General features: G+C 37.3%; 1 protein-coding gene across 3 annotated transcripts in view; it reads left to right on the top strand.

Moving 5' to 3' along the window:
• Wls (Wnt ligand secretion mediator) overlaps positions 1-27,022 on the top strand; it is a 133,370-nt gene that overhangs the window by 100,954 nt on the left and 5,394 nt on the right. For 2 of the 3 annotated variants that reach the window (XM_055614303.1, XM_055614304.1), the window contains exons 7-12: positions 884-981; positions 1,352-1,415; positions 3,211-3,354; positions 6,098-6,181; positions 12,294-12,447; positions 20,290-20,408. In XM_055614303.1, coding sequence (XP_055470278.1) covers positions 884-981; positions 1,352-1,415; positions 3,211-3,354; positions 6,098-6,181; positions 12,294-12,447; positions 20,290-20,399 — 654 coding nt within the window. In that variant the 3' untranslated portion in view covers positions 20,400-20,408. Of the gene's footprint in view, positions 1-883; positions 982-1,351; positions 1,416-3,210; positions 3,355-6,097; positions 6,182-12,293; positions 12,448-20,289; positions 25,791-27,022 lie in introns of those variants that run through there. The other variant, XM_055614302.1, reaches the window with a different exon arrangement.

Raw genomic sequence — 27,022 nt, 5'->3', positions numbered from 1 at the left:
TGTGTGTGTGTGTGTGTGTGTGTGTGTGTGTGTGTGTGTGTGTGTGTGTAAGAAGTCAGGGGTCCTCTCCTTCTACCATGTGGTTCCCAGGGATTGAATTCATATTGTTAGGCTTGATTGCAACTGCTTTGAACCATGAGCCATCATGCAGTACAGGGCTATTTTTAAGTTCCATTATGACCTGATCATTAAAACCAAAGCCAGTTCCCCATGCAGGAGAACAGTAAGAAGAGAAATTACCCACAGATAATTTCCACCTAAGGGCTCTTGTAACATGAAAGCTCCTCTAGCAGAGATTCCTTGGAAATGAGATAAGGATAGCAGGGCCCTAACCAGGGTGATTGTCCAGAATAAGATGATATAGGCCACCATTTCTGCCTGGAGGCTGAGATATTTCGTATATGTGCATTTTTTCACTGTCTATCAAAAGGAATACTTCATGCTGGACTGGTGGAAAATTTAAGAAGCTTAAACAGGAGGATTTTAAGTTTCAGGCTAAACTGTGCTGTATCCTAAGACACTGTCTGGAAAGCAGGTGATGGAGGTGGAAAATTGTGCCTTGTGATGATGAAGATAAGACTGACTTAATGTTTTTATTCCCTGCAATTGTTTTACAAAAGTTATTAGCTAAACAATTTATTTTATGGGACAGAAATTACCCTAAGACTATTCTCTGTTATCTCTCAGTGCAGCATTCATTCTTATTGACAGCCTCATTGAATAGACTTGTAATGAATGTTCTCCTTTAGTTGCCATAAACAGTGAGTTTTCTCTCTTTTGTTTCTAATGCTGTGGTTTATCCAGCATACAATAGGTGATAAGCTGGATCACCTATGGAATTTCTTTGCTCTCCTTTTTCCTCAATTTTTTTTTTTTTTTTAAGGATCAACATGAGCGAAATCACATTGCAGGGTATTGGAAGCAAGTTGGACCAATTGCTGTTGGCTCTTTCTGCCTCTTCATATTTGACATGTGTGAGAGGTGAGCAGGTATTAGAGTCACTATAAGATGAAATGGGCCTTTCTGTGTCCACTTCCATTTTACCAGGAGGGGTTTTGAAATGAAGAATTGTGGTTGGGGTCCATGGAATGAAATATTAGAGGTTAATATGCTCAGATGAAGCCTGGGACTAAGTCAAAAGCTCAGTCCTTTATACATGCAATGTGCTTGGGCTCCTCATAGTCTAAAGCTCTACATCCCCTTATGCTCTCTGAAGTTTATTTTCTAAATATAGCACACTCACACCCAAACCATACTCCATTGTTGCAATGCTGAGGAAAGCTCTGTTCTGCCTTTGTGTTATGTCTTTCATCTTTGTTTTTTGTCTTTCATCTTTGTTTTTATTTTACAGAGGAGTACAACTCACAAATCCTTTCTACAGTATCTGGACTACAGATGTTGGAACAGAACTGGCTGTATCCTTCCTTGAGATATTCGGGATTTCATTTTTCTTTTCCTACCTGCCTAGTTTCCATGATCATTTTCTGTAGCTCAGCTGATGCTTTCTGTTATGAGGTCAGCCAGGGCTTTGACCTTGAGACCAATAGTAACAATTGGAGATAAATAATGAGAATTACTATGTTTTCAGGATGTGAAAAGAGCCAAAGTGGAGAGCTTGCAGGATTTCCCTGGGGTTTTATATTCAGTTTAAAGTTTCTGGTCTTAAGTATACCCTAAACAATCTAGTCTATAAGATCCAGCAGCATCTTCTTGAACTTTCTGGTTCCTGTGGAAGAACTATAACAGAAGTCACCTGTGTGAGAGACTTCTGCTGTAGAAAGTTTGGGACCAAAGTTATCACTGGGAAAGCTGGGCTCTGAGGTCACTTGTATGCAGGACTTATATGGGAAAACCAAGCCTGTGTATAAATCTTTGACAGTGGCTTCACTGGATAACCACCTTTAATTCCTGAGGCTCTGTGGGAATGAGACTAATATAATTAGTTCTTGAGCAGTGCTGAGACTTCTGGTTGGTCTACATAATCACTATCTGCATCACTCCTGTGAAGAAAAAACTGAGTCCTAACTTATCTCTCTAAGGATGCTAATATTGAAAACTAATATTCCAAATACCATGTTTAACATTCTAAGAGAGATAGAGAAAAAAACTTCTTCTCTGGAGTGAGGGAGTAGCCTGGTGTTGTGCTCTTCCTTAATAGCCGATGCCTTGACATGTACTCATGAACATACTTTGTCAGGTGGTAATGCTTATATCAGTTTCTTAATGTTGAAGAAGTTTTTGAGCAAAAAAAAAAAAATACATACTTTCAGTTCCTTTAAGTTGAAAGAGTTGAACTTCCTCTACTCCCCACCATTCACAATGGTAACTGTATAAGAAGAACAATTACAATCTTTAGTTCAACCCTTTCATTTTACACATAATATGAAGGACAAGAGAAGCAAATGAAATTTTAAGTCTTGCAGCAAATAACTGTCTTCTCTTTATTACATGTACTGTTGGTCATAGTAAAGAAAAAGGAATTTTGTTTTAAATATACTACTTAATGAAAATGGATGTAGAGTTCACACCTGTCAAAATATTAGAAAATATTGGGCTCTAGTGGCATGCCTCAGTATTTCCTCAGTGAGTGTACTATCTGCATTCACAATCCCTACCCTCACTCTGTGTCCTTCTTCCCTTGTCAGGACACCTTACATTTTCTACAGAACCTGACCCATTTATACCTCCTCCAGGGTAACTCAGTCTTGTTCTTAGAAAAGTCCAAACACAGAACAATGGTTTCTAAACATGTTTACGTGTGTTTCCTGGTTCTAGGAAGTCTGATTAAGGTATATGTTGGGTGGAACTGAAGTATCTTTATTTAAACTTTTCAGTGATTTTAAAACAGCTTCCCATTTTGTAACCTTTACTAGTGTGTTTCAATTTATGATACATTTGAGTCTCCTCAAAATACACTTGGAAGACAGGTTCTGATTCACTAGCTCTAAAAGGGACCTAACTGCTTTTGTAAAAATAGACTGCAGTTTTTTTTTCTTTTTCCTGACTTAGAAAAGTTTGAATATTCCCTTCTATGAAATTGTTTGTTAGAAAACCCCAATCGGTGGCAGGTTTTAATAGTAGTGCTTTCATCGAAACCTCTTGAACACTTGGAGACAAAGATGAATGTCACCAACACAGCTGGGAAGAGTGCTGTGCCCTCTTAGACCTGCCCTTGGTGAACTTGCCCTTTCCTTCACTGTATACTTGCAGATGGCTTTTATCATTGTGGCAGGTATCTGTCTCTGCCTCTACTTCCTGTTTCTGTGCTTCATGGTATTTCAGGTATTTCGAAACATCAGTGGGAAGCAGTCTAGTCTCCCAGCCATGAGCAAAGTCCGGAGGCTGCACTATGAGGTAAGAAGCTCTCTTGGCTTCTTCTAGAGCTAATGCTCATAATCTCCAGCTGGGTGTATAAACATACAGCTCTGAAAGTTAGAAATTTTAGTCTCAAATACACATTAAGGGGCCATAGAAATTATCTAGTCAGTAAAGGTGCTTGCCACACAAGCCTGACAACCTGAGTTTATTCTCTGGAACTCACTGTAGGAGAGAACTGACTCTTGAAAATTGTTCTCTGACCTCTACAACTCACTGTGACATGTGTGTGTTCAAATTCTTACATTCTTATTTCTCATTTTTTCATATTCTTTCTCTCTGTCTCTCTCTCTCTCTCAGACATATAATAATAATAATAATAATAATAATTAATAATAATAAAATGGACTTCTTATATAGGGTCCTTGGGCAAATAAAAAAGCATCCAAACAACTATTTACTGGGGTTTTCTAAGGTATCAATGTGTTCTCATTGTAGGCTTAGAATTTTCAACAAATCTACTTTATTTAGGGTTTTTAAACACTTCTACTTCCCTTCTAACCCACTGACCAGCTATAGGGAAGAAAGAAGATTATTAGGAAAAGGAGGTTGTAGATCTCTTTTTTTCAGTAATTCAATAATTTATTTCTCTATAGCTCTTATCCACAAGGTATATATGAATGACATTTAAAATGGAGGCCTTTATCACTTTTTTAATCAGTCTTTAGTGTATTGAATCAGCACTGTGCTGTAGTTCTTAAATGAACATCACATATTTTTCTTTCCAAATGTTTGCTATATATAAAAGAAGTTCACGGCAAAATGCTTGAAGAAAAAAGGAAACAAAAAATCAGAACTTCCGAGAAATATACAGCTTTTACATTAAAAAAATATATATATGCTCTGAAATATACATACAGGCATGCCAAACAAGCCTTCCCTGCACCTCTCCCACTACCCCTTTTCAAAGTATGGTAGGAGTTCTGATTTCTGCAGAATTTTCAAAATTAAAAAATAATAATAAAATAAAATAACTTCTTACTCTGTAGCAAATCCAGGGCTTGTATATTTCAAATTAATTCTGTAAAAAACTCACAAGTAAAATAGTGCATATTTAAGGGAAATATACAGACTTTTTCACACAGAAGTACATAATAAGATTTTTAAAAATATATTGCTATTCATTTATTTTTGCACAAAAACATATGGGCTGTAGACCTTTTTATAAGTAGTTCCTTAGTGTGAGTCTACTCTTGTTGTCCAGATAACAGCAGTCCAGTCCAAATGCCAACACCAAACAGCAACATAAATCAGCACAAGCCAGCAGAAACAGTAAGACTCCACTGAATATGAATGAATCACCAAAAGCTAAAAGACTCATTTGGATTGTCCCAAGAAGTTCTCTGGAACGTTTCTCTTTGCAAAGTGAGTGTCAAAGAACAATGACCAACAAAGTGATATTGATCCAAAAAATTTTCTCTCACTGTCCATGGGCTTCCATATATCTCCTTTCCTCAAAGTCCACCCACACATATTTTCAACTGGCCAAAGTCACACACCTAGAAGAGGACAGCTTGCAGCAAAACATCACATGGCCTCTCACAAGACAGCTGTCAGCAAAACATCACCATAACACAACTGTTTCTTCCAAGAAATCAGAAACTTCTACTTCATCTCATAATTGTAAGATAGAAACCTGTGCAATGGGTTCTTTCAGAGCAACTTTTGATGAGACCTAGGTGCTTACTGGATGGGACACTGGTATATATAGAATCGGAGCTTAGCTTGGGGTATGACTTCCCCCCTAACTTTTGCAGATTTCAGCCCAGATGATCTGCTTAACAGGCTTTTTAAAAAATCAAAATAACTAATTTTTATTGTTTGTGTGTGTGTGCATGTCACAGCACAAGCATATAGGTCAAAGGATAATGGTGTAGATTCAGCTCTTCACTTTCGTTTTTACAGGGATTCAACAGATTAAATTCAGGTTGCTAAGGTGTGTGTGTGGCAAATAACTTTATCCTCTGAGCAATCTTTTTGACCCATACTTCTCAGACTCTTAGTAGTTCATCCTCTCTAAAATACTCAGCAGGTGCTCATGTAGAGTTCAATAATATGCTTGTAGGTTATATTTCTTATTCAAGAGAAACACCTAGCCTCCTCCAGTCTCTAATGCAGATGTCATTTATTAGATTCATTATTTAAATGGATTGTTATAAAAGAAAAGAGAGAAACTGAAATCATAGGGTTCTGCATAGCCAATCTGCACAGAAGATAACCTAATCAGTAAGGCACCATTCCTTAAATCCTGATATTTTGGAAACCAAAAGTACTTTCTCAGGTTTGTCTATTTTCAGAGCTGGAATGACAAATGAAAAAATTCAACCAAATTGATTTTACTTGTATTAATATGCACCCCCCAAAGGGAGACGAATTTTATTACAACTGTAGAAAGCTTGCATTTGGTAACTTTAAACCTTTGTGGATAACCTGTTTATCAGGGAATTTGGCAGCCTCATGACATGTTATAAATGTAATTTCTTAGACTCCAGAATCACTGTTTAGTGAGAGATAAGAACACAAAAAATGTTTTGCTCAAGATTTTTCTGACTTACATTCACCTCTGCAGAAAGGGTGTTAATTGTGAAATTATTCTACTATCATTCATAGATATTTGGTTTTACAGATTTATAAAAATGTATATACACATGTGGAAAGAGAGAGATTGAGAAAATGAGACAATGAGAATATATTAAACCACCTTTTCTGTCTTTATTAATAGGGTCTGATTTTCCGGTTCAAGTTCCTCATGCTTATCACCTTGGCTTGTGCTGCCATGACTGTTATCTTCTTCATTGTTAGTCAGGTGAGTGGATCTGACCTATGCCTTCTCAAGAGACTATCCCTGGAGTGGTTCCCACCTATAGCAAAGGACATTTTGCAGAGCTACTGAGGACAAAAGTAGAGGGTCTTATTTTGTTTAGCTACATAAGCCTTGTTTGTTTCAGACTACTCTTTCTTGGGACTTTCCTCAAGCTGGTAATATTGACTGGCTTCCCCCCTCTGTAGACATATTAAAGGGACATTTCACTTAAGAGAGTAAAAGTTTCAAGCCCTGTGGAAAACACTGATAAGCATGTGGTAATTTGGTTTTACGTCCTTACTTAGCATTAACAAAGATCCTTTAACAGGCCTTTAGGCCATTCTCTGTGTTAATTATACTGCCATCTAAATATGGACATAACTCAAAAGTCCCATCGGTAGAAACTTACCTTTATACTGAATATATTTCTGAAACTCAGAGTTTTGATGTACTTTAATATCTCATTAATGATTATAATTTTTGAATATTGATTACTTACTTTGAAAATTGAAAATGTCATCTAAAATCTGGTTATTTATGTACATATTAACCAGTCGTATTTTACAAAGTTCTTCTGAAGTAAGTAGGGTAGGAACTCTAACTCATATTTGCAAAAATATTGACTCCATGGCTTCTGGGTGTTTCCATATACTCTGTTTCCCAGAAATGTAGTAATTTAATGAGTTATTTAATATTTCTTGGGTTTAATCTTTTTGAACTGTACAATGTGCCATATATGGAAGGAATATTGGCAAGTATTTAGTAGAGTCTCTTGTGTGTCATAAGCATGAACAACTACATTAGTAACTTACCAAAATGTATTCAAGTTGGAGATTAGAACTCAATCACTCTGGATCTTTTGCTGAGTTTCTACCATTGCTATGTTTGGCAGCATAGAGCAGCATTCAGATAGAACCTTAGGAGAATAGTGATTCATCCATTCATCTGCCACCATATTTCTCTTTAGTTCCTGAACTCTGTATGGATTCTTTTGGCAATCTAATGAAGCTATGGTTCCTTTCTCAGAATGCTTCTAAATAAGTAAAATAAAATATTTTAGATTTCAAAAGGAATCATGTATGTATACATATATCATATACATGTGTGCACACACAAACACACACACATTACAGATAACTCAGACTTACTATGAACATGTCCTCAGCACTTAATTGGTATACAAATATGATTTCATGAGTAGTGCTAATACCAAGATTTGTTTTGGACATTCATAACTAAAGGAAGTAACAACTTCAATTAGAAAGTAATGAAAATAGGGATACTTTTTTTCCCCTACTCAAGTAAGGCCTCTTTAATTCCATACAGGGGAACAAGTTATGAACCTCTAGTGCTAGGTTGGCTATTCGCACTGGGATGTATTGTGTTTCTGTCTATGTTCAAGGTTAACTACATATAGTAATAAATAAAATAACATACCAACATGGGTTTTACATTGTTCACCCTATCTTCTTTGACTTGTAGTAGGAGTGTATTTATATCAAAAAGTTTGCTTCACTCTAAATGGAGCACAGCTGTTGCCAATATTGAATTAATTTTTCAAAAAAATTTATTACCCATCTGTGTGTTTGTGTGCACCTGTGCATGTGTCAGTGTGTGTCTGTGTATCACATGTGCCACAGGAGTCAAATTTTTTCCTTCTACCATGTGGATCCCATGGATAAAACTCAGATTACCAGTTTCATTGACAAACACCTCCTATCAGCTGAGCCATCTCTATGGTTCCTGAATGAATCTTTAATTCAGTAAAGGCTCAAACACCCATATTCAAGCAGAGGGTTTGGGTTAGACTTGACTCAACCTTTGGCTAATTTCCTCAAGTGACCACTGTGTTTACCGGTTTCTCCAACCCCTTAGCAATATGCTGTTCTTACACAGCCTACTGAATTCCCTAGCTATGAGAATAGAAAACCCTCATTTGGAGTATCCGGTAAAATGGTCATGTTCTCAGGAACGTGAAAGAGAAAGGTACTTCCATTCTTGAGGCCTGCCTTTGTCTTCCCATACCCACTTTTGTACCACTGTCTTCTCCACTGACTTAAACTCTGCAGAACTCTTTTTACTTGAATTCTAGAGGGGCTAATTCCTAAGATGACAGTACCAAGACTGATACTCCAACTAAGGATCATTCATGGAGATAACCTAGAACCCTTGCACAGATGTAGCCCATGGCAGCTCATTCTTCAAGTTGGTTCCCTAGTAATGGGAACAGGGACTGTCTCTGACATGAACTCAGTGGCCTGCTCTTTGATCACCTCCCTCTGATGAGGTGCAGCCTTACCAGGCCACAGAGGAAGACAATGCCGACAGTCCTGATGAGACCTGATAGGCTAGGGTTAGATGGAAGGGGAGGAGGTCATCCCCTATCAGTGGACTGGGGGAGGGGCATGGGTGGACAAGAGAGAGGGAGGGTGGGATTGGGAGGGGATGAGGGAGTGGGCTACATTTGTGATACAGAGTGAATAAGCTATAATTAATAAAAACTAAATTAATTCCTAAAAAGATGACTGTACCTTGCTAGAATTTAATCTTGTACGTGTTTAACTGTTGCACATTTTAAACTGATGGAAACTGTCTTACCACAAAATTTGCAGTCTTTTTCTTTTTTGAGATAAATTAATTCACTGTTGTTCCAGTATTGGACTTCAACTTGCTTTTTATATTAGCTGCAATAGTCAAATGGGTGGATTTCAACTCTGAGGAGGTATAATGTCTTTGAATTCCATTAGTACAACATATTCTTCCTGCTGTAATAAAAGGTTTTAAAAAGGTTTATTTATAGATACCTAAAACATTTTTTCTGCACAACTGTGTCCTGGGTACTGTTAGTATAGTCATCAGAGGATTTCTTTTCTAATTTCACTGTGCAATGTCAGAGCAATGAGCTTACCTTAAAGAAAATCTCTTGGGTAACTTTTTGAAATGTAGCTCAGCCTTAGGTAAAAGGTATGTTTTTTAAAACTTCCATTATATTTGTTGGGAGAGCTTCCATTTAAGCCCCATGAAATATATGTGGGGAATCTTGCCAGGATATTGAAGCTCTGAGGCCAGGAATAAAAGGCACATAGGAAGCTGTTGGAATGACCTTGAAGCTTTGTAACTGGGGCTGTGTTTCAATATTTAATGCCTGCTATTTTAATGGTCTGAGTCATGGCAATGAAGAAAAGGTATAGCAGAGTGTTGGCAAGGAACAGAAGTACAGTGAAGGAAAGAAGTACAGTGAGTTAAGGAGCCTCCAGAGGTCTGATAAAATGCAGGTCAATATACATGTAATAAACTCTCACAGAGTATGTTCCCAAGTTTTGTTTTTGTGTGTGATCACTTCATTCTGTGTCTAACACAGATGTAAGTGAATGTTTCTTGTAAGAAAGCCTGTGTTGGGAGTTTGGAAATCTTATTTAACAGTGAGATGCTGGCTGTTAAAACTACTGAGAGTAAAAGGATTTTGCCACATTTTGCTGCAAAGGTATGTAGATGACAGGATATATCTCCTGGTGAAGGAAAAAGCCTAAGCCCTGGGGTAGCCTTCAAACCATAAAAGTAAAGATGCCAAGACCTTTTAATTTTTCAAAATTAAGGCCTTAGCTGGGGAGATCCTCAGCTGTCTCACCTAAGTTAACCTGTCCACCTTGCTTCACCCAGCGCTCTTCTCTCTTCCCTTCCCAGAGTTTCTGTCTCCCTACTAGGAAGTACTGCCTTCCACTTCCTATCCTTCTGCCCAGCTAATTGGGCAATCAGCTCTTTATTGACAGATGCCTTAGACAAGAAACTATAGGCTTAGACAAGAAACTACAGGCAACTGAGGAATGCTGGGAGCAAAAGAAATAGACTTCTGAGGGAAGCGCATACCAACTGGTTACCTGATACCAAATAGTCAGCCCAGAAAGCACATACATACAAGTAACATTGATTATAAGACCAAGGTGATTGTATTTATTCATTTATTTATAAGTACACATACACATTTAAATGAAAAAGAGGCTGTGAATTTGAAAGAAAGTGGGTGTGAGGCAGTACATAAAGTTTGGAAGAAGAAAAAGGGAAGGGAGAAATAAGTATATTACAATATTTTTTGTGTATTATAATCTTAAAATTAAAAATTCTAATGCAGCCGGGTGTGGTGTCACAGGTTGGCAGATCTCTGTGAGTTTGAGGCCAGCCTGGTCTACAAAGTGAGTCCAGGACAGTGAAGAAACTGTGTCTCAGAAAAACAAACAAGCAAACAAATCAAATGCAAATCTTCATAGAAATTGAAAAAAAATGCTAATTATATTAAATTAAATTTCAATTAAATTAAAAATAGCAATTATGAATTTTCTCAGCTTAGCTTGCAAAATGCAACCTCTTACATGCCCCTTCCTTAGTTGATAGCCCATTGCCCCAACAGAGCAGAAAAGTTGTGTTTCTTATGTCTTAATGAGTCCAGCCTCCCTATTAACTGGACTAGACCTGAAGAGTAGGTTTCTGGAACTCTCTAAAAACTTTTTTTCCCTACCATCATATTCATTGAACATCAGTCTATGTTCCACATGGTGTAGTTTTTATAAATTGGGCACAATTTGTATATTAATGTTAGAGTGGCATTGGGAAACGTTGCTAAGAAATCATAAAAGCTTGAATGCTGACACATGACCTAAAATAAGTAATGGTTACAAACTCTATTTATCAAAACCGCTACAAGGACTTTTCATAAAATTAATTATTTTCCAAAAGGAATAAGAGTTTATGATGGTACGACCAAGGGATAAGCTAACATTGTTAAGTCTACAATTGGATTTTTTGGTTTCCAGACATTCCAGGTTTTTCAAGACACACACACAAAAAAAATATATATATAAGTCTTATGAGGCTTAGGTACCCTTAGGGAGGCCTGAAGGAACACATACATATCTTCTATAGCATAAACAAGAGCCAAGTTTAACCTTTATTAAGAGTTAGATACAGCTTGCCCTTTTGCAACTTAAAAGTGGCTCCTAGATAAAATTTTTATAAACCAGTCTCATTAAGCTGTCAAAGGAACACATACCTAGTACATTCTTTTATCCACATTTAAAATTTTCCTATAGCAAGCAGAAGTGTTCAAAATCTTTTCATTGATCTCAATGCTTGTACAAATCATTAGTCACTCAGCACAAGAGCTTTGTAGCAGTTTTTAGTGTAACCCATGTATCTTCAAAACACTCTGAAAACAATTACCAAGTCATTATCTCAAACAGAAGCAATTTCTGAACATCTCTGGCAAAAAAATAGAAAGTAAATGGAAGTTTCCTAAATACCTTTATGAATAGCTTACCTAAAATGACATTTCATAAATAAGTACAACATATTGTTACTGTCGGCCACACAATTTCTAGAAATTATGTATATATTCCATTTCAATCTAAAACCCTTCAAGTTTTTAAGGAAACTGAATATCAGAGTCTTCACTCTTCCTTATTGATTATATGTGCATTTATGTTTACTGCATATACATGAAACATCAAGTACCAATGATGTTGCAGCTGCAACAAGCAAACTAGGGATAGTTTTGCCTCAGGGAGCTTTTGTTTAGATAGAAAGAAGGCAGAGAAGAAATTGTAGTGGATGGAGTCAAATGCAGTCCTTTAACTAAAGAATAATTGCACTTAAGTTTCTAGGAAGAGATACTCTCAAAGTTATACTAATATATAACCAAAATAAGAACCATTGACTGCTCCCCCCTCCAGGCCACAGAAAAAGACAATGTAGCCAGTCCTGATGAGGCCTGATATGCTATGGTCAGAGGGAAGGGGAGGAGGACCTCCCCTATCAGTGGACTTGGGGAGGGGCATGGGAGGAAAAGAGGGAGGGAGAGGATGAGGAAGGAGACTGCAGCTGGGATACAAAGTGAACAAACTGTAATCGATAAAAAATAATTTAAAAAAAATTTGCATCTGACACTAGTAAACCCTCAGTAGACTTTAATTTATATGGATTTCATTCACATAAAAATGTGGAGTCTTATAAGGCCCTTAACTTGTCCATTTGAAGAAGAGCCTTGGCTTTCATGTTGATTGATTTCCATACTGGTATTATGCTTTTCTGTTTCACTTAGATGTCTTATTTTCTTTGTCCATAGGTGACTGAAGGCCATTGGAAATGGGGTGGTGTTACAGTTCAAGTGAACAGTGCTTTCTTCACTGGCATCTATGGAATGTGGAACCTGTACGTCTTTGCTTTAATGTTCTTATATGCGCCATCCCATAAAAACTATGGGGAAGACCAGTCTAATGGTGAGTCTCTGTCTTTTCATTACAGATTTATTCAGGATAGAGTACATTTGTCTGCAAGATTTAGACAGCTAAAGAGCCCTGTGTTCATCAGTTAAACTTTTTTCCAGGTGTCTTTCTATTACTAGCAGAGAGTAACTGAGGGGATTCAGGAGCCATAAAACAAAAATTCAGCACAAGCTAGGTAACCCTTGAAATACTTATTTTTTTTATCTCTAAAATATATTGAGAATATTTCACTACTATAAAATGTTGTCCAGTTCCAGTAGTAAAGAATAAAATTTGTTTTTCTTACTTTTTTGTAGTTTTTTTTTTGTTTGTTTTTATGGGCTTTCTTTCTTTCTTTCTTTCTTTCTTTCTTTCTTTCTTTCTTTCTTTCTTTCTTTCTTTTTGTGTGTTTTTCAAGACAAGGTGTCTGTGTAACAAGCCGGGGCTGTCCTGGGACTTGCTTTGTAGACCAGGCTGGCCTCCAACTCACAGAGATCCACCTGCTTCTGCCTCCCTAGTGCTGGGATTAAAGGTGAGAACCACCATGCCCAGCTCATTTTTCTCACTTTTATGTGAGCAAAATAATTCTATGAAAGTCTGCCACATTTATTCCTTCAATGTGGCAGACTTTCATAGAGTTTCCTGAGGTATGGAGCAAAGGTACCTGGGATTTGCTTTCTTCTCCTTGGTTCTCTTTATGAGTTTTGGCTGTGTATGCATGCATATGCATGTATTTGTGCGTGCGTGTGTGTGTGTGTGTGTGTGTGTGCGTATGTTTGTGCTAGGATCAACCCAAGACATTATGTATTCTTTTCAAGAATTTTTTTTTTCCAAACCAATTTCTCTTCTACTGCTCAGAATGCTACCTTTTCCTACCTTATGATCACAGGCATCCAAGACATTGATCTAAAGCTATATTGTATTTAGCCAGTCTGGTCATGTCAGAGGAAAGGAAACTGAGTACCAGAGAAGAGAAGAGATTGTTAAATATTTACCCTAGTTATCACAAAGGGAAATGATTGTCCCTGCCCAATGCTGTTTATATGTAACATATGGCCAATAAACTGGTTTAATAGCTCTTCTTTTTTTTAAAAAAAGACTCTTTTGGCTTTTTTATACCTGCTTTACCCTAACTGTATCCTCATTATTATGTAACATAAGACTTCTCTGAAGTTAGTACTAGTTTGAACTGTCTGCCTTGGTTCAGAGATGAGCACCCTGGCATCTCCTTGCATTAAGACCTGCCCTCACTTTTAAGTATTCAGTGTGTATATATGTTGAATGAGTGGATTTTGTCTTCATCAGAGCCTGTGAAACCCTATCCTCTTTGGGGCACAGTCTACATACATATTGCCTTCTCTTTGAAAACTATTTCTAATATCACACACACATTGGATCACAGAAAATTATGCTAAATAAAACATTTCTGTATGCTGGTGTCAGATTGTGCTAATTAGTTAAGTCTGAGTCAAGCTGATAAGCATCAATGAAGTTTTCACTGCAAATTATCTTTTTTAAAAGAAATATTTATTAATTTATTTATTTATTATGCATACCTTATGCATTATTTATTATGTATGCATACATAATAAATAATGCATGTACACCTGTGTGCCAGAAGGGGGCACTAAATCTCGATGGTTGTGAGCCATCATGTGGTTTCTGGGAATTGAACTCAGGTCCTCTGGAAGAGCAGCCAATGCTTTTAACCTTTGAGCCATCTTTCCAGTCCAAGAAGTCATCTGAATGCTTTAAGTAAACTAACTTTTACTGGGGCTGGGGAGATGACTCAAATGCACAAGTGGGGGTCATCAAGACCAGGTAAAACTAGGCATGGTGGTATGGTGGCAGTAACCCAGACAATGGAGTAAGGAATATCAGGGAGGAGACAAAGACAAGCAGATCCTTGAGATTTGCTGCTCCCTACGACTATCTAAAAAAGTGAGTTGCAAGTTCATTGAGAAACCCTGTCTCAAGAAATAAGGTGAAAAGGATTTGAAGACGATACTTGACATCTATATCTGGCCTCCACCCAAATGCACACACATATGTACATGCACTCTATGCAAATGCACAAACAAATATGTATACATACATACTAAAATTGTTTGTCTTAGAAGAAGTTAAAATAAACAAATTTTCTCAGGTTTTAATTTGTATCCATTTTCTTACATATGGAACTAGAGTCCTAAGGAAAAGACTTGAAGGAATATGATTATGCTTTTTATGGCATAGATGTCGGAGGTGATCTAGCCCATGCCTTCTCTCTTCTAATGGAATCTTGACTCCTTAAGAGCAGGATTGATTCTGGTTTTGGTTTTTGGCTTTGTTGTTTTTCTCTTTTTGTAGATAAGGTCTCATTGTGTAGCTCAGGCTGTGCTAGAACATGAAATTCACTTGTCTTAGTTCTGATAATAGAGGCATGTAGCAGTAATAATTGGCTAAAAAATAAATGGAAATGAGGAGGAGCCAAGAAAGGTGACTCTGTGTAGTGTCCAGAGCAAGGACTGTTCAGTCCCACTACTATCTGTTTTCATACTGTACTGTTGCTTCTATGGGACAATGTCCTGGGAAGAAGCTTTATCTTTCTTCTTATATACCTGGACTTCTTTGAAATGCAGAGCTCTTGACATTCTGTTTTTAATAAATCTCTGGCCATGAGTCCTAAGTGAGTCTGATTACCCACTTCCTGCTTTTCTAGAGGGTTTGAGACCTAAACATCCATTACCTGCTATTCCATTGCTTGTTCATGTATTACAATATGTAGCAAACTGGGACATCAAGCTGTTTAAACAGCCAATCTTCATAGTGCCAGCATAATGGGACTCTGGATTATAAACAAGAACATTGACATCCTGCTAGACTTTAACAAAAACCGCATGGCCTTGGCCATGACTTGATTTTGAGATTTTTGTCTTTCGAGGAAATATCACATGAAACAATTGCTATGTTCCCAAGATGTTGTAATAAAAATGCTAAAAAGTTGTAGTTAATGAGCACTGACTGTATTAACCCTTTTGGTTTTTGTTGTTGTTGGCAAATCTGTTAACCCTCTGCAGTGCTTTTATCTATTGTAAATGATAGAAGACCACATAATAGGTCCTATGAATTCTGGAGCTTTAGGAAATATCCCAGAGCTTCTGAGAAAGGTCTAATTTGAAATATTCCAGAAAAAAATGCAAACAAACTCAGGAAGAGACACTGTACTTTAAATTCTCTCAGTGTATGAATAGCATTTATTCTCTGAGGCCTTACTGTGTTTCTTTTTCTTTTTCTGAAGTATTTTCATTGTTAAGCTGTCTTAATAAATAGATCCATGCTTTCTGTACCCTGTTCCACCAAAACTACCTTCACTCATGAGGGATCCTTACCCTCAAGGGAAAACACAGCTGCTTTCCAGTGGAGGGTTTGTCCCTAAACTCCAGAAAAGAGTGACAGTGTCAGGATGTTAAGCTCATCCTAGCTGGGCAAAGGTAAAAGGAGCCAGGGTAGGCACATATTGATGAATGATTGAAGAGTATGTACTACATGGATAATATTGTCCTGTGTAATTGACTTATTTTAAAAAATAATTGAAAAACTCTACTATTCTTTATTTTTTTTAAACATAATCACTACTACCATCATATTAACACCCAAGATGTAAAACAAACATAATGCTAACATTAGTGCTTTACAGTGAATCAACTTAGATTTACAAATATAGTATTCTTTTTTTTTTAATTCAACTCTGAACCAGAAATGTCCTTATAAATAATTACCATTTAGATTTAGCTTCAAAGGTGAATAGGGAAAGGCTGATATGGGACCAAGAAAAAGTACATAGTAAATGATAGAGTCAATTAAAACTATGAGGACAAAGCCAGGCACCGACGATGACAACAAAGAAGAAGAAGATGATGACAATGTTTATGTGGAGAAAACACAAACTTTGAAAACAGTCACAGATATCTCAGGATCCTGGCTCCAGCACAGACTATATTTGATCCTGAGAAACAAATATGAGTTCACAGTATAGAAAGTCTCTGGCAGTAGTTCTTGAGCAACTGTTATTTGCCCTTGATGGATATAAGGTTGCAATTATGAGGTCCCTTATAATATGAGATAACCTTGGTTTTCACAAAGAATCTATGAAACATTCAAGATGGCCACAGCAGTTTCTCTTCTTTTTATCAAAATATTTACAAGCACAGATATGATAAATATATCCAGTTTTAGCAGGCTGCATCCTGTCAATGGCTTTCTTGGCACCAAGAAAACACAATATGCCATTAGAACTGGGTAGCACTACATCCCTGTGATGATACACCAGAGGTATATATCCTCTGCCAGTGTCCTTGGATATCAGCTAGGTACCAAAGGGCCATATTGTTTAAAAAAAATGAACTTTCCTGTATATTAATGTTATTATCAAAGACGAACTAGTGTGATAATAGCTAAAGAGGATTGTTGTTACATGTGGAGGTTCCCTTAATTCCCCCACCTACCCCAAATAATGTTTTCAAAGGGTTCTTTTTTGTGTTGGATGGGAAGAGACTTTGAGCACCCAGAAGCCAAGAAAGAGATAGACTAACAGATGGAGCAAGACTGGCAGAAATAGGGGTTAATGGGATTTGGAGACAAATGAAGGAATCCTACTCCCCTTCTGTTACTGGAGTATTGCTAATCCTATCCCCTAAGAGGAAAAAGTTGCCCTTCAAGATGCAAGAATCATATTTTGCTGCATAGATTTTCCCTGTCTTGAGTCTTCAGCTAGTACATCAGGTAAGCTAAGGTAACACACAGCATGCTAAGCCTCCAACAGTACACTTTGCAAATATACATAGACAGCAGCTCCCTTGTCTTTGCTCTGATTTGTATGCTAAAAACATATTAGATATTAAAAGAAAAGTAATATTCTAAAGGTGTCTCCACATTATTAGATGTGTATATTTATAGCTGGCATACATTACACTGAACCTCATACTTCATTGGTGGTCTGTAAAATTGAACAAGAGATGGCTTAGCCTGAATAGAGCCTAGCCCATATTACTGTGGTGTATTTCTGCATCTAATATTGCTGTGAGTTGATTTCAGCCTTGGGTACTTTACTTAGCCTCTGCTTTTTCATCAGCAGAATGTTAATGATAAGATTATTATCTCCGTTAGTACAATGCTGTGAAGATTTCTGCACCGGTGTCTGCACAGCAGTTAAACTTGTGTTAGAGCCAGGAGTGATGGTGCACAACTGTAATCTCTGCAGTTCAGAGGCACAGGTGGTGGGTGAGATTTTGGGTTTGGGCCCAGCCTTGACTAAATAGTTAAATCCCATCTCTTAAAAAAATAAAAAGGACAAAGAGGAAAAAGGAAGAAAGAAAGGAGGGGCAGGAAGAAATGTTAGAACATAAAAGCCTATTTTTTGTTTTAGTTTTGTTTTTTGTTGTTGTTTCTTTTAGGGTTTTTTTTTTTTAAGACAATGTGTTTTGGCTATTTCTTTAAGTAACCTGCAACATCATACACATTTTAAGGAGAAATAAATCCATTAGGTAAACACTGTTAGTATTTTGGCCAGGATTGTCTTTTAAATTCTTGTGAATGGCACAAATGTTCCTGGCTTTGATATGATGGTTCATCCTAAATGTAAATCCATAACTTACTTTCTTGACTAGAAGTGTGAGACTTTTGCTTTCTCTGATCAACTGAGTCATGGACTAGATATAGGTATATAGCTCTAGCTCACTCATGTGCCTGCAAGTGTGTGTGAGTGTGTGTGTGTGTGTGTGTGTGTGTGTGTGTGTGTGATGAAAGTTAAAGAGGAACCATGAAACAGCAATGAGAAAAAGAATGATGACATACATGTGACGTGAAAGCAAAAGAGGGCCATTTGAGGTGAAGAAGTTGACAAATGATCAAGAGAAAGAAGGGATAGTGGGGAGAAAGGCATGAACAAGATATATATTTGAAATGCCATGATGAAACACATTAGTTTTTAGTCTAATTTTTTAAAAATAAGAAAAACAACAAAAATGTGTGACTGGAGAGAATGTTCTTGTAAAAGTAGTGGTTGTCCTTGGCTTGAGGTAGCTTTGGCAACCTCTCATCAACTGTGTTATGCATTTTTTTTCTATCTAAAAGTACATTTAATGAAAGTTCTGGAGCCTGATTTAAAGCTTTTTTATTTAGAATGGTCTTTTCAAGAGTCTTGAGAGCTAGTATTTAATGATATGATTGATTATGATATACCATACAGAAAAATGGATCTATAATAAAAAACAAATGCCACATGTTATACATGAACACATCAACCAAACACTGTGTAATGTCTGCGTGAGATAACCTGTGGGAATCTTAGACTTTCAAGCCTGTCAGTGCTCATGACAGTATCTAAAGGGCTGTTGGTTCCCTCTCTGCCCCAACCGTGAATTTAATTATATGTGTTAAACTAAGAAAAGTTTTAGTTCTAAAATATATTGTAGTTGTATAGCATGAAAGTCACACATGCATATGTTCATATGTACATTTCATGCTCTTTTTTCCTGTATTCCTATCTACAAAAAAAGTATGTATGTACCTTTCATAGTTAAACTGACCATTGATGTCAGGTATTTTTTACTCTTCTCACTAGTTTGCTAAATCATTTATATAATCGTTGGATATTGACTAGCAGACTTAAGTGTTTAGCATTATTTTTCCTGCTAATTAAGGAAAGGCATGTATAAAATGCAAGGATTTTTCTATGCCTCCCCTAACTCAGAATAATGCCACAGAGACCTTTATATTTATTAAAACCTTTAAGCACTATAGCTGGACAGACACTCAGCTATTCTACTCTGACAATTCTGGCCTGGCCCACTTCCCAGCCATGCAGCCCATTACCTGCCATCTTAGTCTCATCCAGGCTGCTCCTTCTGTATCCGTGTTCTGATGGCAACTCTGCCTCTCTCTGGTTCCACCTGAGACTCTCTCCCTGGGCTTGGGAGTCCTTCCTTATCCTTTCTGCCCAGATATCGGATGTTTGGCTCTTTATTTGACCAGTCAGAAGGTGATGGAGAACAGTGTTTACAAAACACTGAGATAGCAGATGCTTCATAAAAATCACAGTGCCAAACTCCAGCCTGAATTAAAACTCTGCTGGTCACAGTGCACAAAGACATCACTCCCAACAATCATGTTATTCCATTTTAGGCAAACAACTCTGTGTTCTGATGATGAATTCAAGACCTTGATGTGTAGGGAGTACTGAGGGGCAGGAGAATATTTGTCATGTTTTTGCTTCTTTGTTTCTGAAGAAAGCCCCTAATTATTGTTGGTATTTTTGATATGAGACTTTGCTCTAATATTTGGTTAGGGTAGGTCTTGTTTGTAGGAGACATTGTCATTGAATATGTTATCATCAGTAGCTGCTATGTGCCTACTCATCCCTATACATCCACTGTGAGGTATCCCTTACTGACTTAGTTCACTACATTGGCCTCAGAGTCAGATGCTGCTTGCCAAGCCTTACTGCTGTGCTATTACGCACCTATTCCTCCATGAAATAGGTGCTTTTCTTTCCTGGGCTCTTCATCTATTTCATTTGTATGATCATAGATGACTGTACCTTAGCTTGCACTTTGAGGATTAAATAAGATTGGCTAGTAAGTATTTATAATAGCTTTAAGTTCAAGGTAAGCTTTTATTAAATGTTAATAATACCATGAATGCTATCAGCAGTGATTTAAATCATATATCATTAATGACCTGTCTGTGGGCTAAAAATGATATTTAAAATATATAACAAATTCTAAGCAAAAAGGTTGAGAGAGCCTATCAGGTGTAGAACATGACGTACCTCACCTTCATCCTTGAAAAACTATAATACCAAACACCTTGTTTCAGGTGACCTGGGTGTCCACAGTGGGGAAGAACTTCAGCTCACTACCACAATCACCCATGTGGATGGACCGACTGAGATCTACAAGTTGACCCGTAAAGAAGCACAGGAATAGGAGGCTATGGTACGGCACTGGGCTGGAATTGTGTCTCTATCCCTCTTCCCCTGGAATGGGGAGCCTACTATACAGAACTCACTGAAAAGTGAATGCCTAGTGCTTTATAGGTATGATTTCTTAGACTAATGGATGGACATTTGTCAGATGACCTCTGATGGTGGCTGTTGCAAGACTTCTGCCACTAATATATAGCAAATGATAACAAAAGCTGGTATGACACATTTTTTGTGATCATTGTTAATTAGTGACATAGCAACATCTGTAGCAGGTGGGTTAGTAACCCTCACATGAAGGAGTATACTCCATGGGATGGTTTGGGCCAGTGGGGGCTATATTGAGTAGGTTATGACTTTTTTTTTCTGTTTTAGATTCTGGGATATGTTTAATCATTCTTTGCAGTCCAACATTTGCTGATGTCATAGTATTTTCAACCTCCATCACAGGCACGTTTTTTGTATTTACTTCACCAAGTAGCCAAATGAGTAATAATTTAGGTTCTCAGTACAAATGTGTCCACTTTTTTTTTAATGGCTTACTATAAAATAACCACATTTCATCCTATCAGAGGCATTTCAGTTTTGAAACCAAATCACTGTGTTTGATACTAATCTGTCTCATTGGTTGTGAATTTTGAGAAATATTTGCTAAACTACCCAAGTAGGATTTCTGGTATTAAATGGCCTTTAGGTCCTAAAAACTTTTTTTAACTTCTTGCTTGAAATGTGTTTCTTTTGGTAAGATGCTTCAAACAACCTCCAAAACTGTAAATCCAATCATTTGAATAAATGAAATGTAAATATGTACCCCTTTCTGCCCCAACAATGCTGAGGCATGTAGGCTCAAATCTTTCTGGATCTTACAGTGGCCAGGTGCTGGCAGAAATACCCTGACTATCTATTCCTGGAAGTGCAGCAATACCTTCTGTAGCAGGCAGTAAGTCTTTTAGGCCAGCAGGAAATACATACATGAGAAATCAGATGCTTTAAACCCTCATACATACAAATCTTATTGCCACACCCCGTATTAACCTATGATAGTGGGGTTTTTTTTGGTTTGGTTGTTGTATGTTTCTGTATGTGTGTGTACTTTTATTTTTTATGCTGAAGAAGCCACATGTCATAGCAAATAAAAAATACTGGATCCTGAACTTAGAAGGAAGTTTTCTATCAAATGTCTGTCATGCACTAGTTGTGTGACCTTGTTCAAGCTGTCTGACATGGCTATTCCCTCACCTACAAGCTAGCACTCATAAAGTGTAACTGTGTGCAGGGTCACAATGAAATAAATAATTAATTTACATAGAAATGCTTCAACAATTATACATTTATATAAATAGATTCACTTTGCATTCTAACCAGAATTTCATGAGAGTCATTTTTTAGATATTGCTAACTGAAACAAAGTTTGTGGTATATTCTGTTTAATTGTCCTACCTGGCAAACCCCATCCTGCCTTTCTCCTTACTTTGACTAGAACCATGGTAAACAATGACAGAGAAAACACTTAGGTGTTTGCTGTTGTCTTTATGCCTTTTTCTAACCTGGTGAATGTTGGATAGGTATGTGGCCCATTGTACCTGCATCTACTTACTGATCTTCCACCTGAGTGGAAGAACCAAGTGTGGCCTGTGCCTCTGTTTCTATTAACAAAAAGAAACTTTGAACATTATAGTCATCTCCTCTTCAAGACCATGGAGGAGTCTCTATTCTTTAGGATGGGATAGCCTGAGATAGCATTAAAGAAGTATTATTTTTTTCCAAGAGCCAAATGACAGAGTATTTAAGAAAAAGCCATTGAAACAATGTGATATGGAGAAGGTTTGGATAAGGTTTGGTGTCAAGCCTAGAGGCACAAGAGTGCCTCTTGCCCTTGGAGCCAGAATAAATATGCTTACCAGACTGCCTCAAGTTTTAGACAGAGAAGAGATGTGGTCAGAGTCACCTCTGAAGCAAGGGAAAACTTGATGGATCCAGCCACAAGCTCACAGGCCAGAGCCAGTCAGCAGCAGAGAATGTGAAGAAGGGAGGAATATTTTGGAGATAGAGCAGAGCAGATATGGTTTGAATGTTCTTATTGTGCACTTCATAAAGAAGCATAAAGCAGAGTCAGATTTCAGATTTCAGCCTATCAGGTCCCCTGGCTCATGTAGAGATTCCTGTATGAGATGTCCATATGTCCATAAATAGTAGAAGCCAGCCAGATATGGTGGTGCATGCTTTTAATCCCAGCACTCAGGGAGTCAGGGAGGGAGAGGCAGGCAGATCAATGTGAGTTCAAGGCCAACCTGGTCTACAAAGCGATTCCCAGACAGCTAAGGCTACACAGAGACATGGTTCCCTTTACAAATTGCATTACCCCAGAAAGAATGGGCTTGGGAAAGCTCTAAAAAAGCTCAGCTTCAGAAACTCATATTTCATTACAAGTCTCTCTCCTGAAAACCAGAAGTGGTATGTCCTAGTGCCATTCCAATTACGCAGAGAAGCATGTCAAATAGTATAACCATATGAATAGTAACCAGTCTGCAAAGGAAGGAAAACACTTTTAGCTATACAAACCATCATAAAACATCTACCATGATAGGAACAAAGAAAAATTCATGTTTGTCTAGACTAAGTTTTAATTATTACTTTCTGGAGGGGAATAATGAACATAGTGTTTATGGCAGACTTGGCCACCACTCTCATCAAGAATAAGAAATATGCCTGGGTAGACCATCAGAGCATCATATAAGAATATCAGTAATGTGAAACCAGACATGACTACATTCAATAAGAGAAAAAATGAGGTAGTTACAGAAAAAAACATCTGGGGGCCTGGAGAGATGGCTCAGCAGTTAAGAGCACTGACTGCTCTTTCAGAGGACACGGGTTCAATTTCCAACATCCACATGGCATTTCACAACTGACTCTAACTACAAGATCTGGCACAGACAAACATCTAAGCAAAACACCAATGCACAAAAAATAAAAATAGTTTTTTTTAAAAAAAAGAAGAAAAGAGAAAACCATGCAGGTTTCCAAAGTTAGAGAACTCAAGTGATACAAACAAGGCAATGCTGGACTGACCAAGACTCAGAAGCTCCTCAGAAGTGAATGGAGCTTAATGGATGTGGTTTGGGGTATGTATAACCTTCATATGTATCAGGGGAAAAATTGGGCAGAGAAGCAGATTAGAGTCATTGGATGGATATTCTGGCCAGCAAGGAGGAAGATGGTTGCTCTGAGTGGAGCCTTAAGGAAGGCACTGATTTTGAAATCTGAGACCAGCCATTAAGGAAAGACAATGATAAGATGAAACAAAATTCAAATGTTAATGATTAGGATGTAGAAATAAGTTGATTTAGCTCTGAAGGATTAAAAGGCCAATTTCATTGCCCACAATAGAGAAATACTAGTTAGACAGTAAAGAATAAAATTGAGGTAAAAAGGAGAAAGTTTTCAGCCCTGGGAGGGCCACAAAGAGAGCCTCAGCACTAAGAATGCAGATGAAGCCCAACCAGCTCCAGTCACTGGAAAATATCCTAGAATTTCAAAAACTGATAAAAGACTATTAAAGACAATCAGATCTGGAAAAAAATAGTATGGGTACCAGTTTTACATACACATCCCTACAAAAAAGAATTCTCATATAACCTTAAGAAAAGTATAAAAGATTACAAGTGTCTGCCTACAAAATAAGATTCACCAATATATTCAGCAAATAAGTATAAAATAAAATCACTTTTGTTTGGCTATCACATTGGGTTTTTTTGTATGTATGTTATGACTACATTTTCCCCTGAAGGGAAGAGAAATAGTCATCAAAATGAAGTAAGTGGTTCCACCTATGACCTTCACATGTTTTTTTTTTTCATTGCCCAGAAGTGAGATAATTCATTCTAACAATCCTAGTGCTTGAGTTCAGGCCATACAGAGCCTGTGCAAAGGCCTCTGGAGACTGAGCTTCTCATGTAACATTAGAGTGAAAGCATGCAGATGTGCTTTTGCTTCACCATTCTTGACATATCCTCCTGTCAGGTAATCACTGAGGCTAACAGAGGAAGTAGAAAGTTTTTTGTTGGTGTGTGAAGAAAAATCGCTACTTTTAAGAGAGATCTTGTTCACTGCTACCTCATAAGGAGCTATTTTACTGTAGGACTGTGGTCAGGAAAGGGGAATGAGTTCAGTGAACACATTTTACTGACCCTTATCTCACTCTGAACGACACATTGGCCAGTGTTTTTCAGAATTCCCTTCTTGGTTTGGGTTTACTTTTTTCCTGCAGGCATTCATCCTCAAGGCAGGTGAGGACACCCAGGTGCCCATGCACGCTGACTGTGCTTTTGAACCTTTATCCCCTAGGATCATTTTTATCCTGACATGTTTACAAGAACATTTCTGACTTGTATAAGTTTACTTTCACTACGTATTAGTTACTTTCCTATTTCTGTGATAAAATACCATGACAAATACAATTTATAGAAAGAATTTAATTTGGAGAGGCATGTCAGCAATATGCAGGAATGGTGGCAGGAACAGAAAGCTGAAAGCTTACATCTCAACCACAAGCACAAAGTAGAGAGAGAAAACTGGAAGTAGAGCAATGTTTTAAGCTCTCAAACCTGACCTTCAGTGAAATACTAACTCAGCAAGTCTGCACTGCTAACCCTCCCCAAGCAGATAAATTAACTGTATTCAAATATCATTTCTCATCTAAACCTCTGTACCTTCTCTTCTAAAAACTGATGGATTTCTTGGTTTGTAATTACATTAGTAGCTCATTTTCTGCTGATATCAGAGGAGTCTTCCAGTGATGTTCAAACTATTTTGTGTAAAGAGTGACCTCTTTTTCACCAATACACTTAGCTCTTAGAGTTAGGAATGTCCTTCAGTATTTGTATCAGGCCTTTCCTTCTTGACTTTTCATGTTTTCTACTAACTATGTGCCTTTCCATAGTTCCATATGTTCTTCAGACATAATTTCCATACAGTTTCCCCATTACTATTGATTAACTTCAGTTTTGTTTTCTCATTCTCCCAAAATATTACTCTAAGAGTAAAACAGTATTCTGATTGAAACATTAATGTGAAAATGACACCTTCCCTATGTGGAGGTTTGAAAAGGTATGGCCCACATAGACTTGTGTGTTTGAATGTTTGGCCATAGGGAGTGGCTCTGTAAGGGGATTTGGACTTTTTGGAGTAGGTGTGGCCTTGTTGGAGGAACTATGTCACTGTGAGTGGGTTTTGAGGTCTTGTATACTCAAACCACTCCCTGTCACTTCTGCTGCCTGCAGATCAAGATCTCTCAGCTCCTCCAGCACCATGTCTGCCTGCATGCTGCCATAATGATAATGGACTAAACCTATGAAACTGTAAGCCAGCCCCAATTAAATGTTTGCCCTTAAGAGTTACTGTTGTCATGGTTTCTCTTCATAGCAAAAAGATACTGTACTAAGGACAAATATTTTTAAACAATAGCACAACATTTTTAATTAGTTCTCATGACCTGTGACCATATCATCACTAATGTACTTAGAGATTTAAATATTATTATCAGTGTTGTGTACGCGATCACACACTGAAGTCCATTATTCACAGGAATCCTCCTGTTTAACCTCTTAAGATAAAGTGCTGCATATGAGCCACCACACCTGGCTCATATTTTTTTTATCTTGATTTTAGAATGCATACCTTTCCTTTTACTTTTCTCACACACAGATTCAGTGAGTAAAGTGTATCTTTAGCTTTTAAATATATTTTTGTTTAGAATTTGCTATCTTTCCAAGTACAAGGTGCTTTCAATTGTTGAGATATATATATATATATATATATATATATGTATACATGCATATATACTTACTCAAGACCAGAAAACCTTTCTTTTCCCTATACCTTTGCTATGTCTAGTTTTGTCCTGTACAAACATGCAAAACACATTTTAGAAAATTAGCATACCAGAAAAGCTGGAGAATGGTTCAGTGGTTATGAACTTCGGGTCTTCCAGAGAACCCAAGGTCAGTTCTTGGCTCCCATGTTTGATAGCTCACATCTGCATATATCTCCAGGACTAGGGGATTAATGCCATCCACCAGGACCTGCATTCACATGTACACACTTACTTTCCCCACACACATAATTAAAGTTCAAAAATATTTTTATAAGAATGTCACCACAGTTAAGTGTGCAGCAATATGTACCATGAATTTTCCTCTGATATTACCTGCTCATAATCAGTGTCACACTTCATAAGCTATTCATAAGTTCAGGCTTATTAAGTGAGACATACAAAATCAAGTTTGTTTAAGAGATAGGTAGAACTGCAGGGATATGTTAGCATTTGAAGTATACTTTTATGTCAGTAGGAAAAATTTAAAAATTTGTTTTGAGGTGCAACTTAAAAGGCATTATCATGAGAAATATTCCAGCCTGGGGAACTACCAGCCTTACCAGCCTTTTCTTCATTTTCACAAAGAAAGCTTTGCTGGTAAAAAAAAAAAAAAAAAAAAAAAAAAAGATTGGGATCTGGGAAAATTAGTCACTCCTGCAATTCCTACGTTCTTAGTCTGCGCTGTGGACCCATACATAGGACATCTTCTTTGCAGCCTTACGTGAACTAGGTGATTATCCTAAGTCAAACAG

Source organism: Psammomys obesus, unplaced genomic scaffold (assembly GCF_907164565.1).
Source record: "Psammomys obesus unplaced genomic scaffold, mPsaObe1.curated_primary_1811, whole genome shotgun sequence".
Taxonomy (NCBI): domain Eukaryota; kingdom Metazoa; phylum Chordata; class Mammalia; order Rodentia; family Muridae; genus Psammomys; species Psammomys obesus.
This window is presented reverse-complemented; position numbering and strand designations above follow the sequence as displayed.